This window comes from Silene latifolia, chromosome 9 (genome assembly GCF_048544455.1).
Source record: "Silene latifolia isolate original U9 population chromosome 9, ASM4854445v1, whole genome shotgun sequence".
NCBI lineage: Eukaryota > Viridiplantae > Streptophyta > Magnoliopsida > Caryophyllales > Caryophyllaceae > Silene > Silene latifolia.
Genome location: NC_133534.1, coordinates 171,833,056 through 171,847,667, shown reverse-complemented (window position 1 = coordinate 171,847,667; position 14,612 = coordinate 171,833,056). Strand labels below are relative to the sequence as shown.

General features: G+C 38.7%; 2 protein-coding genes across 6 annotated transcripts; one reads left to right on the top strand and one right to left on the bottom strand.

Moving 5' to 3' along the window:
* Window positions 1-1,111: 1,111 nt before the first annotated feature.
* On the bottom strand, window positions 1,112-9,383 carry LOC141600215 (lactoylglutathione lyase GLX1-like). 4 transcript variants are annotated; one of them, XR_012524258.1, is made up of 13 exons: window positions 9,164-9,375; window positions 8,762-8,942; window positions 8,553-8,677; window positions 8,354-8,418; window positions 7,707-7,919; window positions 7,528-7,575; window positions 7,001-7,108; window positions 6,736-6,876; window positions 4,648-4,749; window positions 2,818-3,043; window positions 2,313-2,477; window positions 1,885-2,130; window positions 1,112-1,781 (listed from the first exon to the last, which is right to left on the bottom strand). XR_012524258.1 is itself a non-coding variant. In XM_074420397.1 (9 exons), the coding sequence occupies exons 1-9, from the start codon at window positions 9,282-9,284 to the stop codon at window positions 4,708-4,710; spliced, it is 1,044 nt and encodes a 347-aa protein (XP_074276498.1). In that variant the 5' UTR covers window positions 9,285-9,383; the 3' UTR covers window positions 4,512-4,707. The 4 variants fall into 4 exon arrangements, 1 of the variants encoding a protein (XP_074276498.1); XR_012524259.1 differs by lacking the exon at window positions 2,313-2,477; XR_012524260.1 differs by lacking the exons at window positions 1,112-1,781; window positions 1,885-2,130; window positions 2,313-2,477; window positions 2,818-3,043 and adding an exon at window positions 3,636-3,723.
* On the top strand, window positions 1,780-4,508 carry LOC141600214 (VAN3-binding protein). 2 transcript variants are annotated; one of them, XM_074420396.1, is made up of 8 exons: window positions 1,780-2,099; window positions 2,232-2,291; window positions 2,581-2,649; window positions 2,731-3,103; window positions 3,578-3,742; window positions 3,824-3,873; window positions 4,087-4,144; window positions 4,240-4,508. In XM_074420396.1, exons 1-8 carry the CDS (start codon window positions 1,815-1,817, stop codon window positions 4,431-4,433), a joined length of 1,254 nt encoding a protein of 417 aa, XP_074276497.1. In that variant the 5' UTR covers window positions 1,780-1,814; the 3' UTR covers window positions 4,434-4,508. The 2 variants fall into 2 exon arrangements, with proteins under 2 accessions (XP_074276497.1, XP_074276496.1); XM_074420395.1 differs by having other exon boundaries at window positions 2,229-2,291.
* Window positions 9,384-14,612: the final 5,229 nt, after the last annotated feature.

The window sequence follows — 14,612 nt, the reverse complement described above, 5'->3', positions numbered from 1 at the left end:
GGAAGACAGAGAACGGAGATGAAGAATACATAAGCCTGATTTTGTTATGCGTGATTTTTGAGTTAATTTCATCCCTTGATTTTGTTGGATCCAATGGTATATAAATGCGGGGGTAACTCACGAAAAGTGGCAAACTTACCGAATCCTATTGACATTGTTTACTAACTGGTATTGATCAAGTATGATGAACACAATTGCACAAATTATTGCGTCTGCTTTCCGTTTTGCTGAATTTGAGGATATCTTTTCCTCCACTAGAGACATTGTTTACTAACATAATCATGCTTAATCAAGTTGTTTTTGCCAACTACTCAAATATCAGATTACTTTTTACTTATATTGAGTATGTAAATTTATTTGGTCCACGTAATTATCGATTATCTCGTATTGTCCAATAAAAAAAAAAGTTAATATTCGAACCACATTCTTCTATTCTTATAGTTCCTCTGTATTCTGTATTGTTACTCCAGCTTAGAGCATGTACAATAGAGAGGATTTACCCTCCTCTTAGCCTTCTCTCTCATCTAAGAGGAGGTCCTCTCTATTGTGGAACAAGTATGGAGTGTCCTCTTAGCAAGAGGATGAAGAGGACTTCCTCTAGTTTTAGAGGAAGTACATTGGCCCTTGTGCCCTTCAACCAATCAATGATATCCAATTTCTTATATTTTTTCTTAAAATTGAAGGTTTATGTGTAATGGTTAATTTAAGAGGAAGAATGAGACTTCCTCTCTATTATAGAAAAATATAGGAGAAGAATAGAGGAAGAGGATGTAAATGTTGAAAAATGGGATGGATAAAAAGTAATTGAGGTGTAAAAAAAATAGAGGGGAAAAACAAAAATAAGAGGATAAGAACCTCCTCTCTATTGTACATGCTCTTAACAGCTAAAGGTACTTCAGTGACTTCAGTCCTCCACCTTATGTAGTGTTTTTTCGACCCTCGGGACCTAGGGGGTTATTGTAGTGCATTACACTGTTTTCTTGGGTAAAATAAACAGGTGTAATATATTGACGAATATGATATTTACTGATAAATTGACTTTTAACATAACATTATTGTTTATTTAAAATGTTAAGAGTCAGTTTTTATCACCCCTATTCTTCTGTATAAATTGTCAAATTTTCTTTCTGTATTTATCCCACATAAATATACTCAAATACAAGTTCGACACCCTAAATTTGATTCGTAAACATTACATAATACAAGTTGTTTTACTCGAACAAAAATCCACAATTTATATCGTTTCTAATCTTCCAGTACAACTGACTGGTCCATCCGTGTGGCCACTCTGCTCAAGTAGTGAGACAAAATGACTAACACACATCAAAACTGTAAAAGCAATAACAAATCATCAAGGCAAACATGTGTGTAGTTGCATCAACTTTGGTCTCAAGTATTTGAAGAAATCAAAGGACCCCAGATCCCTACTTTATTCAAAGATAATGGAAGCAGAAACGGGGTCGGGCATGGGCCTGGGGCCCCAAGTCATCATATTTCTCGCCGCTCAAGACTCAAAAGCCCAGTTTTCTGAACTTCCACTACTTAAAAAAGACACTGTAAATAATCAATGACAAAGTTGCTCTTTAATCTTATTCATGTCTTTTCAAGTAGCATAGAATATGTTCTCCACTTTCATTCTTTGGATAAATACCAATCTACTCTTTGACACTCACCAGTCACCAGTCACCAGTCACCAGTCACCAGCTTTAGCATGTAAGGCATCTCTACCACACTACAGCATCAAATTCATGTTTTCGTCATCCAAGTAGTAATTTAGCTTCCTACATCAAATATCACATAATTTAATCATTGTCATGGCAGAGAAGAGTTTAGATACTGTAAAATGTGCGGCGAATAAGCTTGAAAACATAGAAGAAAATGGACCTGCAAATTGGCTTCCGGCAAACGTGCCTCCTCCAGAAACCCCGACTGAGACCATGGAGTTCTTGGCAAGATCATGGAGCGTTTCCGCTGTAGAACTGTCAAAAGCTCTGTCTACCACCCATACAATCACCCCGAAAATGCTTGATAATGCATCTTTCAGCTTTCTTGGTGATCAACTAAATGTTGCCAACGCTGCTATGTTATCCAAGGATTACGTAAGTTCCTCTCTAAGCCAGTTTCATCAGTCTGAAGGAACCAGATTAAGTTCAAATTTAAAAACAGTTCGACATAATCCCACTTTTTATTTTTGTTTATGAATATACATTCTCTGCATGTTGTTGCAGCAGTTGGAATCTTTACAGGGTGAAAGCCCTCCCATCTCTCCAAGACGAAGTGATGAAACAAAGGTATGCACTAGCCCTACTTACAGTGTGCACTGTAGATGGAGTGAATTACTTGTGTACGAAGCTTCATAGAACCATTGACTAAGTGTCACCCACCAGCTAAGGTTCTTGCTTCAGATGTTTCTTTTGCGGCTAGGTACTAGTCTACTAATCCCGCAATATCAAAGGTCCAACATAATCTGTAGACATCTGGAAGCAAGAAGAACATAGAATCTTCGCTAAGCATAGCTATTTGTCACTTGTGTAAAAATATTAACTCAAACAATGTTTAATTCTTCGTAAATTTGATCAGGAACTCTTCTTACTTCATCAAGCACTTCACCCCGAGTTTCTATCCAATCAACAGTTGCTCAAGAATGGGGTAATAAAATATTTTCCTTTGTTAAATTTTAATTAAAACATACAAAAGTATTACAAATTTACAACATGTGCTATCATGCAGCTGTGTAAGAGCATAATCAAAGGGAAAACAATGGGGAGACGACTAAAGGACCAAAAGGAGAGAAAGAAGAATGAAATAAGAACTCACAATGCTCAGCTACATGCAGCAGTGTCAGTCGCAGGTGTAGCGGCTGCAATAGCAGCAGTAACAGCTTCAAATGCAACATCAATGGCTATGACAATTGGACAATCAAAGGCACCTTCTAAGCCAACTGCTGCCCTTGCATCAGCTACAGCATTGGTCGCGTCTCATTGCATTGAAATAGCAGAGGAATTGGGGGCTGATCATCATCAGATCCTGACAGCTGTCGATTCTGCAATTAATGCAAGGACCAATGGTGATATTATGACCTTAACTGCAGGAGCAGCAACAGGTATCATGGTCTCTTGAAGGTTAAATATGAGGCTCAACATTTACGTTTCCAATAGAGTCAAAGACTCGCTATTCTTTGGTTTTCTTTATTGTGATGTGGCAGTCATTCTATGCACTCAATGCACTTTTCACTAGGGGCATCTGGAAATAGCCACTTTGTGTTGTGAACACACAGAAAAGGATGTGTGGACCCATCCTCCCCTTACCACGCCATTTGGGGAAACCGTTGAGGTACTAGGGTGATGTCATGCTTATGAGGTACAAAGGGAGGGGAATTAAGTCTAGGGGCCAATTGAAACCAATACCTCAATCTTTATAGTAGCCAAGATCTCATTGGCATGGAACAAGATAATCATCTAAGAATATACTTTTATTCCTGTTTTACATTAGTATTGATCACAAATTATAAAGAGATTCGAGATAGAAAACATCAACTGGTCATTGTATCACCAAAGTTTATGATTGTAAAATGTAGCGCTTCGTGGAGCTGCCATCTTGAAGGCAAGGTTGCAGAAGGGGTATGCAGGAACAGGACTTCCTCTAAGCGAGGAGCAGTCAGAAGATGGCAGGGAGTTGAACTCGATGACTGCAATGAACTTTGTGATGCAGGGGGGTGACCTACTGAAACGTACAAGAAAAGGTAAGAAAGCAGTAAGTTTATAAGTAATAATCGAGCGAGCATTGATGTTTAGGCTGACTGTCTATCGATGTTTGTTCCCAGGTGACCTGCACTGGAAGCGAGTCTCTTTCAGCTTAAACTCTGCACTGCAGGTAAAGCAGAAAGCCTGGATATCCGCTTATTTACAAAAATAAATACAAAAGTTCTTTTTTTTTCTTCTTCTTATGATCTTCAGATGCTTCTGTTAGTAGATCAATCTCTCATTCATGATTTTATCTAAGCCAATATTTATCCTTATCTGGCCATCAATAGATAAAGTAAAATAAAACGACGATGATTGATACTGATTATTGCATGCCAAACAGATAGTTGTGAAATTAAAAAGCAAGCATATGGGAGGCGCATTTACAAAGAAGAAGAAGTGTAAGTCGTTACTTCCATTGATCACAGCTAACCTATAGTGTGAGTCAATGTCTTCTTCAAAATGGTCTTGATTAACTTCTTGGCTCTGTCTGCAGTTATAGTGTCTGGAGTATACTCAGATGTTCCATCTTGGCCAGAGAGGGAGCTAGAAGACGATAAAGACCATAGGGCTTACTTTGGAATACAAACAACTGATAGGGTTATAGAATTTGAATGTAGAAACAAAGGTGAGAAACAATTGTGGACTGATGGAATTCACCATATGCTGAACTGCCGCATTGGTGTGTGAATCTCTTGATAGATCGGCTACATATTGTCTGGTGTGCATTGTGAATTTTCTTATATCCCTTGACAGATAGGTTACATATTGTCTGGTGTGCATTGTGACTTTTCTTTAGCAAATGTAAAATGAGAAGATCTCTTATCGAATAACAACAGGGCAACTTACTCTACAACATACAAGAATATTTAAGAATATTATGACATGATACTGAAGCCGATACCTTAGCATCAACAACTAGTAACAACTCAATTCTACAAAAGGGGAAGCAGACTGGATTCGATCACTCGAGTTCCTTGAGAAAATCAACATTATCAACGAATACCTGCAGCAAGCAAGATGCAACAGTGTGTAACAGAAATCAAATAACTGCTAAAAAAGGAAACGAATCGGACAATACAGAAATATATAACAAGCAAAATAACAGTGTTTGAGAGAAAAAAAATAAAAGGAAAAAAAAAAAAGAACCATTGCAAGTTTGCAACCAGGGTTACCTAATTCGCTCACCTAGGGTGCGAATTGCGAATTAATACGCGCGTATTAATTCGCAATACGCTTTCAAATTAATTCGCACTAATTCGCGAATTATATATTAAAATCAGCGAATTCTAAAAGTTTGATTCGTGAATTAAAAACTAAAAATTCAATATGAATTCGCAAAAAGTAGCGAATCGAAGTCGATAAACTTACATTTTTAGTTCATATCATTCAAATATTACGCATAATATACTCTATTGTTTATAAAGTGAATACCAAAAGTATAATGCAGATTGAAGAACTATAAAAAAGTATGAAGTTTACTTGCAATTAGACCACCACCACCTCAGGCCTCTTATTGTGAAGATGAAGGATACTGATATTTGATGATTTTATATAACCACAACAATGAATGCATGTCAAAGATCTATTATGTACAAATTTCTTTTATTCCAAATTTTTCAAATTAGTTATTACTCTAATCAATATCTCATATTTATCAAGTAAATGAAGCGCATTAGTAATTACGAATTCGCGAATTGCTTTTTTTTTTTTGTAATACTTTGCGTATTCAATTCCCTATTTTGAGCGAATCGCGAATTCGAATTATGCGTATTATGAATTCGGTAACCCTGTTTGCAACCACTAAATCTGACGATGATTAGAATACTTTACAAGTTTACGTCTATACCGTCTCTACTATCACAAAGCAAAACTTCGTGATCCTTAGCATTGAACTTTGAACTACATTCTACAACTCCTCACCCTCCTCAGACAAATCCTTGATGAATAAATAAATGCTACTCCCTCCATCCCAATTTTATTGTTCCCTTTCCCCCAAAATTTCTCCCAAAATAATTGTCCCCTTTCTAAATTTAGTAAGGATTTATACTACAAATCAATCATCCTTCCCATTTTATTAGCTTTTCTTAAACCCACCAAATTAGAAAGTAGGACAGTATAAACACAAATTCTCATTATAGACGGTGCATATCCGTCTATAGCTAGACGGGCCAAATATCCACCCACTTTAAGCAAAACGGGTCAAATGTCACCACCTTAACATCAAATGTCATCAGTGCCATTTCCTAAGCTACAACAGGTAGTTTATCACAAGGAAATGGTACTAGTGACATTTGGCGTTAAGGTGGTGACATTTGGCCCGTTTTGTTTAAAGTGGGTGGATATTTGGCCCGTCTATAGCTATAGACGGATATCCCCCCGTCTATAATGAGACGCTTTGCAATATAAATGGGATGGAGGGAGTAATAAACAGTGAGAATGCTAGACTTTATGCTTCAGGCCTAAGGAAAATAGAAAAGATAGGAAATTCAGTTCTTTGGCCAGGGTAGGTCTATTGTTCCTTTCATGTTTCAGCATTCATTCCATTAACTTGGCACGTCACCAAGTTTAGCGCAAAGACTGAATAACTTCATGATGTAAACAGACAAATAAAAATGTTGATCCATGGTCCTGATAATGGATTGAGACCTTATAGTGGCATGATAGGTTCAGCATCCCAAATTTTCCAATTGGGGAGGGGTGCGGGGTCATCAAAGACTTGATGACAACGAATATATAGTACAAACTTTTTCATTCTGCATTTTTTTTAGTTTTCTGGAAACCTGATAAAGGTTAAAGATTGCCACTTTCGCTTCAAAGTGACGGTTGAGGAACTGAAATTCTATCTAGGATCAAGAAGTGTTGTGTTCCATATTTACCAAAAAATCGGTGATAACAAAGCAAAACCATAGATTAAAATATGCAAATCAGGCAAAAGTAAATCAATCTGGTCTCAACTCCAACAAAATATGAAGTTGCGCCCTGAATGTACCGTTTTCCAACCATCGGGATCTAAGCAAGCAGTTATCTTGGTATTGATTCCAGGCAATGGGCCAGGATCAAGTACAATTTTTCCTCCATAGAGTTTGACTGCTTCAGCAGTCTTATAAACATCATCAGTTCCTATAGCAATCTGAAAATAAAAAGGAAAGTCACATAAGGCAATTCTATGTAGATAAAGCCACGCAAATTTTAGAACAGGTAGTGAAGTAGATAGATCTGAAACAACAGATGCTTCATTAAGGAATGAATTTTACCTGTCCGTAACCATTTCCTTTATCATAATCCTTCACTCCATAATTGTAAGTTAACTCGACAACGGTATTTTTATCTTCAGGACCATACCCCATCAAGGCTGCTGTGTACTGAAAAGGAACATTGTGCAATCAGCCGGGCAATTAAGCAGCTAACCTTGAGCAAAAACTTTAAACAAGCGGGTCAAGAAAAACAAATGAAAGAGTTTCCAAGCTCCAACTACAAACAAGACAGAGATAGTCTTAACTTGCATGGTCAAAAGAATCTGAAAACTTGCAAAAGAAGTGCAGTTCTTTAATACTTCTCAGTAGATGACAATTGAAGCACTAATTATTTCGACTTACACTTCTATGCATGAAATATAATGCCCTAAAACAAACAATAAGAAACATCGGAAAACCTCGGCACCAAAAATTTTCAGCAAAACACCAAATTACCAGCGGCAAATTATAATTCTCTTCATACAAGGGTGATTGAGAATCTAATAATGACATATTTAACTTGTTCTGATCTATGCACGCATTATTACCTTGTCCTCAGGATTATCCCTCTTTCGGAGCAGGTCCATTCCATAAGCCTTCAAAGTAAGAGTAACAAACCCATCAGAAATGAGAACTGTAAGGAGTCAGTTTTTCCGCAGGTAACAATCAAATGACAACGAAAATTATGCTTATATGCTTCACCTTCATGCTTAATTATCCATCGTACCTTTTGATAAAAATCAATGGCACGATCAAGATCTCCAACTCTAAGCATCACTTGGCAAAGGGGCTCTTGTTTAGGCTCCCTTTCCAATAGCTCAAACGTGTAGCCATCTGGATCTTCTACCAAAGCAATGATTGAATTTCCACCTTTGACGGGACCAGGTTCCCTAATAATTTTTCCCCCTTTTGCCCGAATGAGATCCACAATTTTGGCAACCTATATTACATTTTTTTTTTGTCAATAGTCAGATTATATTCTCGAAGCATGTAGAAAGCCATAGGAAAAACTGAAATACTGTACAAAATGCCTTATTAGTGAAGGGGAAGCGAATTAACTGCGAAAAAGCAAGGACATTGCATTGTAACCCCAAAGATTTGCGAAAGGATTAAAAAAGGAAGCTATTTCATGACATAAGCATAGGACTTGCTCATCCTCACTAAGTTCCCTTACAGATGAAATTGCAAACTCTCAAGCTTCAAAATTACCTTCACTATCAAAATGACTGTGCATCAACTTTCAAACCTTTCGAGTGATAGGATGTTAACCTTAAAGTCTTTAAACAAAACTGAAAAATGTAATTCGTGGACGTTTTTGTTTATCAAATGGACGAGTGTAATAAAAGAGCATAAAAAAATTAATAAAGAACTCACATCCTCAACTGCAACGCCGAAATGACCAAAGCCAGTTCCAATGTCATATTTGTTAACTCCATAATCTGCAACAATTGTTGTAATACCAAAACATGACCTTAGAAATTAGGGCGAAGAAATTCAACCTAATTCTTCTAGTGCATAAATTATGGTCAAGATTATGGAAATAGACGGCGCAACAGTGAAAGTAATAGCTTACTGTAGGTAAGTTCAACAGTAAAATTGGACTGTTCAGGTCCAAATCCAAGAAAAGCATTTGCGTATTTGTCATCTGGAATATCTCTTTGTCTCAAAAGCTTCATCCCTAAGCATTCTGTGTAGAACCTATACGCTTACAAAATAAATCAGTCCTTTGAAACAAGATAAAGATAGTAAAACCAATGTAAGTTAATAAATTAAAAACATTACTTTATAGTTTTATCTAAATCTCCTACACGATAGACGACGTGAAGCATCCTTCGCTTGTCATTTTTAGCAAACTCTAAAGCATTTTGGTCAGCAATGGCAGGAGTAGCTAGAGCTGTATCTCCAAAGTTTCCAGTTTGAATAATATTCAATCTGGAACCCAAAAAATGCGACTGAGAAGCAGCTGCAGAATATGAAATCATGTATTAATAAAGCAAATTACACATTAGCCTACATCTCCAAAGAGGCAAACGGAGTTTAGAAAGTTGGAGTGTATTACCTACCAGACTAGAATTGGCAAATCTAAAGACAGTCGTAACTAAATTGTGGAACATTGTATATACGGGATTATAGGAGTGATAATGAGACGAGACATTTAATAACAAGTTTGAAGTTTAGTTATACCGGCGCCAAGGTTGATGAGAGAGATGCGGCGAGAGAGGTTGCTGTGGGAGAGAACAATTCCATGACGACGGTTATAATTCGACGGCCATGGCGACAATGTTACTACTGCTACCGACGCCATTGCCGATTCCTCAACCTCTGTATTTGTGTCACCCTATCATACAATAATAAATATCCCACCTATGTGATTTGTTTCTCACCTACGGAATATATTAAACTTGCGCTTGGCTTTCGCGGCCACAGATTTGTCTATAGGACTAGAATCTAGAGGTGGCAATCGGTCACTCGGATCGGTTACGGTTCGGGTCATATTGGGTTCGGGTTACGTCGGGTCAGTGACGGTTTCGGTCGGTTCGGTTCACATTGGGTCATCTTCGGGTCGGGTCATCAAGGTGGCAAGTCGGGTCGGGTCATTAGCGGGTTGACACGGCTGCCGCAACCCTATCAAAAATAAAACCAACTGGCTCTACTAATGCAGCAGAGGTAAGTCCGGTATCGTATCCACAGAGAGGCGGTCACTATCTACTCGTTATTCAGTCTGTCTACGGTCACAAAGTAGGGGGTTTGTTTAAATTAAACTAATAACAGAATTAAAAGCAGTGAGAGAGATAAAGATGTAATCAAACGAGAGAAGAAAGTGCTAGGATTGTCGCTTCATCATGGTTTCCTAGGAATGCAAAACTAGAGTCAAAGGTCGGCATAAATTCGGTCTGCAGGGTAGTGAAAAGGTCCTCTCGGTCCGCTATTCGCCCTAAAACATTACTAACTTAGCTTTCACCCTCATTAGAATGCCCTAATGTTCACTGCAGGTCTTACCCCTTCCAATCTCTCGATCTAGGTCAAGGCGTAACCAAATTAACTAGCTAAATGCGTCGACTCAAGCAGCTAATTACAATTAATTGCAGTGATTAACAACACAAACCAGATTCAGCCAAATCTAATCATCTAATCTCAATCTCCCTAATCACCATGGCTCCCCTATGCCCTAACACAAAGGATCTAGCTACGCATAATAATAAGTAAAGCGATAAAGAGAGATAAAGCAAGAACAAACATGATAAAGATATATGCAAAAGAGAAATAATATAAAGAAGAGAAAGGAAATTACAAAGAATGAGATCCGGAAAATGAAAGAGTAACGTCGAACAGGATGAGTTTTTTTGGTGTGAGAATTGATAACCTAAACCTAATGACGTCTTTCCTTTATATAGGAAAGATATCAATTATTCAACACGCAACTTAAAATAAATCTCGCGAGAAAATCTCACGTCTAACAACTAGTTACTCGATTGAGCACTTTGGAACTCCTCGATCGAACATTCTTCAGCCAAAACCTCTCGATCGAGGTACAAAAGTACTCGATCGAGGAACCTCAAAATAGCATCTCTCGATCGAACAAAGAAGGTATTCGATCGAGTAATGTTCCTCATCCAAAATCATTTGATCGAGCATAAAGGCCAGCAAAAACTCTCGATCGAGTAATTTCCACTGAAGTTAGCTACGACTTGTTGATTTAGCTTCCATAAAGACTTCACGCATCCCAAGGCAGTAGCATTTCCGCTCTAAATCCACTCATCTCCTAAATGCAAGCTAAAGGAACAGTAAAAGGCTCGATATCAATTCATTGCAAGGCTTAAGAAAAAGGACAAATTATAGTGCAATTTCATCATCGAAATACACCGTTCTGACTCAACCTAAATGCTAAGAGAAACATGAATTTTTTGAATTTTTCAAAAAAAATTTAATTTTTATGAAATTTTTTGAGTTTTTATAAAAATAAACAACAATGGATACAAAAAATTAAACATGATAACAGAAATGCAATTAAAACAATATGCAGACACATATATGGATGCACATCACCTCCTCAAACCAAACCGTACAATGTCTCATTGTACCCAAAAATAGGGAAAGGAAATGCAAACTGAGGAGAAGAATGAAGCTGCAGAAAACTCACAAGAACACGCGAAGTAGGGACCTCCCCAAACCAGCCAGCAACAAGGGAGGTCGCTAATAGCTTCATAGCAACATCATTGGAAGCGAATCCAAACAACGAACTCGATGGTACTGGATCGAGAAGATATAGTACTCGATCGAGTACATTGGGCTGCGAAAGTGGTCGATCGAGTAGACAAAGGTACCCGATCGAGTGGTCGTCATCTGCGGGTCCTCGATCGAGAACATAAAATGTTCGACCAATAGAGTAAAGCGCTCGATCAAGAGAACATAGTACTCGATCGAGCTCCTTAAGCCTGAACTCCTAGGCGTTCCTTGGAGCACCTGCAAACTCGCAATAAATGACCACAAATACGAACAAAAACCAAGTCTAAATTGTTTGCAGTCTATGGTCTGAAACCCAATTAAACACATAACAAAACTGAAATGTTCGGAAATCAACTGAAAAGTTCTAAACTCCGGGTTGCCTCCCGGACAGCGTTGGTTTCAGATAGGTCCCGCACGACCTCTTTTTGTCTTCACCTTAGTTGCTCCAGTTGGTCACAATCAAAGTAACTCAAAGCTCTTAGCAACCGATCATAAATCTGCGCATGTGCTACACAAAAGCATAAGTAGCACCAAAATAGAAAAGGAGCATATGAAAGCAACCTGAAGCACCGTCTCAACTTAACAAATTTCCGATGACAAATATGGTGAAACGTTATTAACTTATTTGTCCAACCGGGAGAGGGTGGAGCATCAAAACAGAAAGCAGAAGTCACATGAGGTAATTTACTATCAGCCATAATAATAACCATGAAGTTATCGTTAACCACCTCATGTCGCTCGCTCCTAACGTCGGAATCATTAACAAAAGAGTATATTACCTATACCGTGCTAGGAGCATTCACTGACTCAGCTACCTTCTCGTTCCCCTCCCTTTTGGGTTCTGTCCCATATATCGCAGCCTAGCATAGCTCAGCTTTCCAAATGAGAGATTCACCATAATTATTGTCTTCTTTCATATCGTCTAGATGACATAGCATAGCTCTCCGTGACCAATGTATTCGATCGAGCAAAAACGGTACTCGATCGAGAACTTTTCTGGTGAATAGTGCTCGATCGATCACATATAACTGCTTGATCGAGTAGCTCCTCGTGCAAATTGTTTGATCGAGCTCCCCCTCATATAATTCATTCGATCGAACACTGTAGCTAGTTCGATCGACTTTTTGTTGCTGTACAGTGCAGAAGTCTTCGTATGATGCTCTGTTTTCAGATAAATCTTCGGATTTCGAGTCATACATATCATCATCTTCAATAGGCAACTCAGGTCCTTCATAGGAAAGACCGCTTTCGGTATAGGTAGAATATACCGTCTCTGAGTGCCTAAAGTCCAACTCGGCAGCTAATTGAGCTATTTGAGACTCAAATTCCTTGATATGAGCCTCTCTAGATTTATCATTTTCTTGCATTTGAAGTGAAAGTGTCTTCACCAAAGACTTCAATTCAGCAATCTCTTCTTTCTGTTTATCAGGAGGAGGAGCTTGTTGTTGCGGCGGCCAAACAAATGGAGGCTTTTGATAGCCTCGTTGCTGAAGCGGATGTGGCGGCACATATGCAAGGGATTGACTACGCTGCCTAAACGTATAGACTTCGTCGTTCTCCGCCAAGCAAATATCAGCATTGTGCCCAGCAGCACCACATCTCTCACAGTAGACCACCTGTTGTGCCATAGGATAGAACATAGGTGGAAGATCAAAGGTACTCAAGCCTTTCCTTTGATGTTCTTTTACCTAGACCTGTCTAGGTAGGACCTGTATGACCTATCAAAACAACACTAGAGGAAAAGATAAGAACTACCTCAAGGAATTTATTCTATGAGGTTAAAGACAGACTAAAATAAACAAGTAAATAAAATAGTTGCCTCCCCGGCAACGGCGCCAAAATTTGACACGGCTGTCGCAACCCTATCAAAAATAAAACCAACTGGCTCTACTAATGCAGCAGAGGTAAGTCGGGTATCGTATCCACAGGGAGCCGGTCGCTATCTACTCGTTATTCAGTTTGTCTACCGTCACAAAGTAGGGGGGTTTGTTTAAACTAAACTAATAACAGAATTAAAAGCAGTGAGAGAGATAAAGATGTAATCAAACGAGAGAAGAAAGTGCTAGGATTGTCGGTTCACCATGGTTTACTAGGAATGCAAACTAGAGTCAAAGGTCGGCATAAATTCGGTCTGTAGGGTAGTGAAAAAGGTTCTCTCGGTCCGCTATTCGCCCTAAAACATTACTAACTTAGCTTTCACCCTCATTAGAATGCCCTAATGTTCACTGCAGGTCTTACCCCTTCCAATCTCTCGATCTAGGTCAAGGCGTAACCAAATTAACTAGCTAAATGCATCAACTCAAGCAGCTAATTATAGTTAATTGCAGTGATTAACAACATAAACCAGATTCAGCCAAATCTAATCATCTAATTGGAATCTCCCTAATCACCATGACTCCTCTATACCCTAGCACAAGGGATCTAGCTACGCATAATAATAAGTAAAGCGATAAAGAGAGATAATTAAAGCAAGAACTGTAGATACCCAGTATCTGCTGAGACTCCAACAAACACCCGATGATTATCGAACTATAACATGCTTTGGAATCGCGGCGTTTGATCGACAGTTCGTGTACAACTTTACGTCGGAAAACTTAAAATGATTTCAAAAATAAAACATTTCAAAACTTTTCACAAGTACCTGGAGTGTTTAATGCATGACGACGGGGTCGCAATAACACTAACTAGAGTCAAAACCGACACCGGACCAAAAACCGACTCAAAAAATCAAATCCCGACTCCAACAACGAGTCAAACCGAGTCAAACACAAAGAACAAAACCATTCAAATGCTTCTATGTTAAGATTTCCCGGAATCTTACATAGTCAAGTACCAAACATGTTCATCCAAATCCTAGGATAGAACAAATGATGATTTCCTCGTGTGATAGTGACAAGACACCTCGAAGACCCGCGACGTGGCTCGCGCCTCTTTGAGCAGCCCAGGTGGCCACGTCGCTCAAAACTCACACAACCACTCATTCTCCTATAAATACCCCTCAAATACCCCCATTTGAGAACTTACGCGAGTGTCCGCCCCCTCTTTTCTCCCTTAAAATTCTCGACTCGACTTCCTAAGTCACAATCCGACGCGTATTTACGACCTATCGATCGTAAATACAAGCCTTACACATTGTTTGGTACCGTCATCGTGCATTAAATCACTTGACCGACCATCTCTGTAACACCCCCTCATACCAAGGTGCCTTACCAGAACCACCCTACCATGAAAGTGTGTTACCATCTCGGTTGCCCGAGGTTAGTACATATCAAAAGCGTCTGAACTGAGCACATTTATTAAAGTACTGTAAAGTGTAAAGTTTACATCAACCAAATCCAAAACTAATCCAAACAAATACAACTGCTATGTCTGACAACTAAAGAAATCAAAGCTAAGACTCGGACGG

Bases quoted from the DNA above. Each gene is read 5' to 3' on its own strand.
- LOC141600214 (XM_074420395.1), top strand. From the start codon at position 1,815: ATGGCAGAGAAGAGTTTAGATACTGTAAAATGTGCGGCGAATAAGCTT. The intron at 3,874-4,086 runs GTAAAGCAGAAA...CATGCCAAACAG, and splicing joins GCTTAAACTCTGCACTGCAG to ATAGTTGTGAAATTAAAAAG. The intron at 4,145-4,239 runs GTAAGTCGTTAC...CTCTGTCTGCAG, and splicing joins ATTTACAAAGAAGAAGAAGT to TTATAGTGTCTGGAGTATAC.
- LOC141600215 (XM_074420397.1), bottom strand. From the start codon at position 9,284: ATGGCGTCGGTAGCAGTAGTAACATTGTCGCCATGGCCGTCGAATTAT. The intron at 6,877-7,000 runs GTAAAATTCATT...TTTTATTTTCAG, and splicing joins AAGGAAATGGTTACGGACAG to ATTGCTATAGGAACTGATGA. The intron at 4,750-6,735 runs GTACATTCAGGG...TGCTTGCTGCAG, and splicing joins ATCCCGATGGTTGGAAAACG to GTATTCGTTGATAATGTTGA.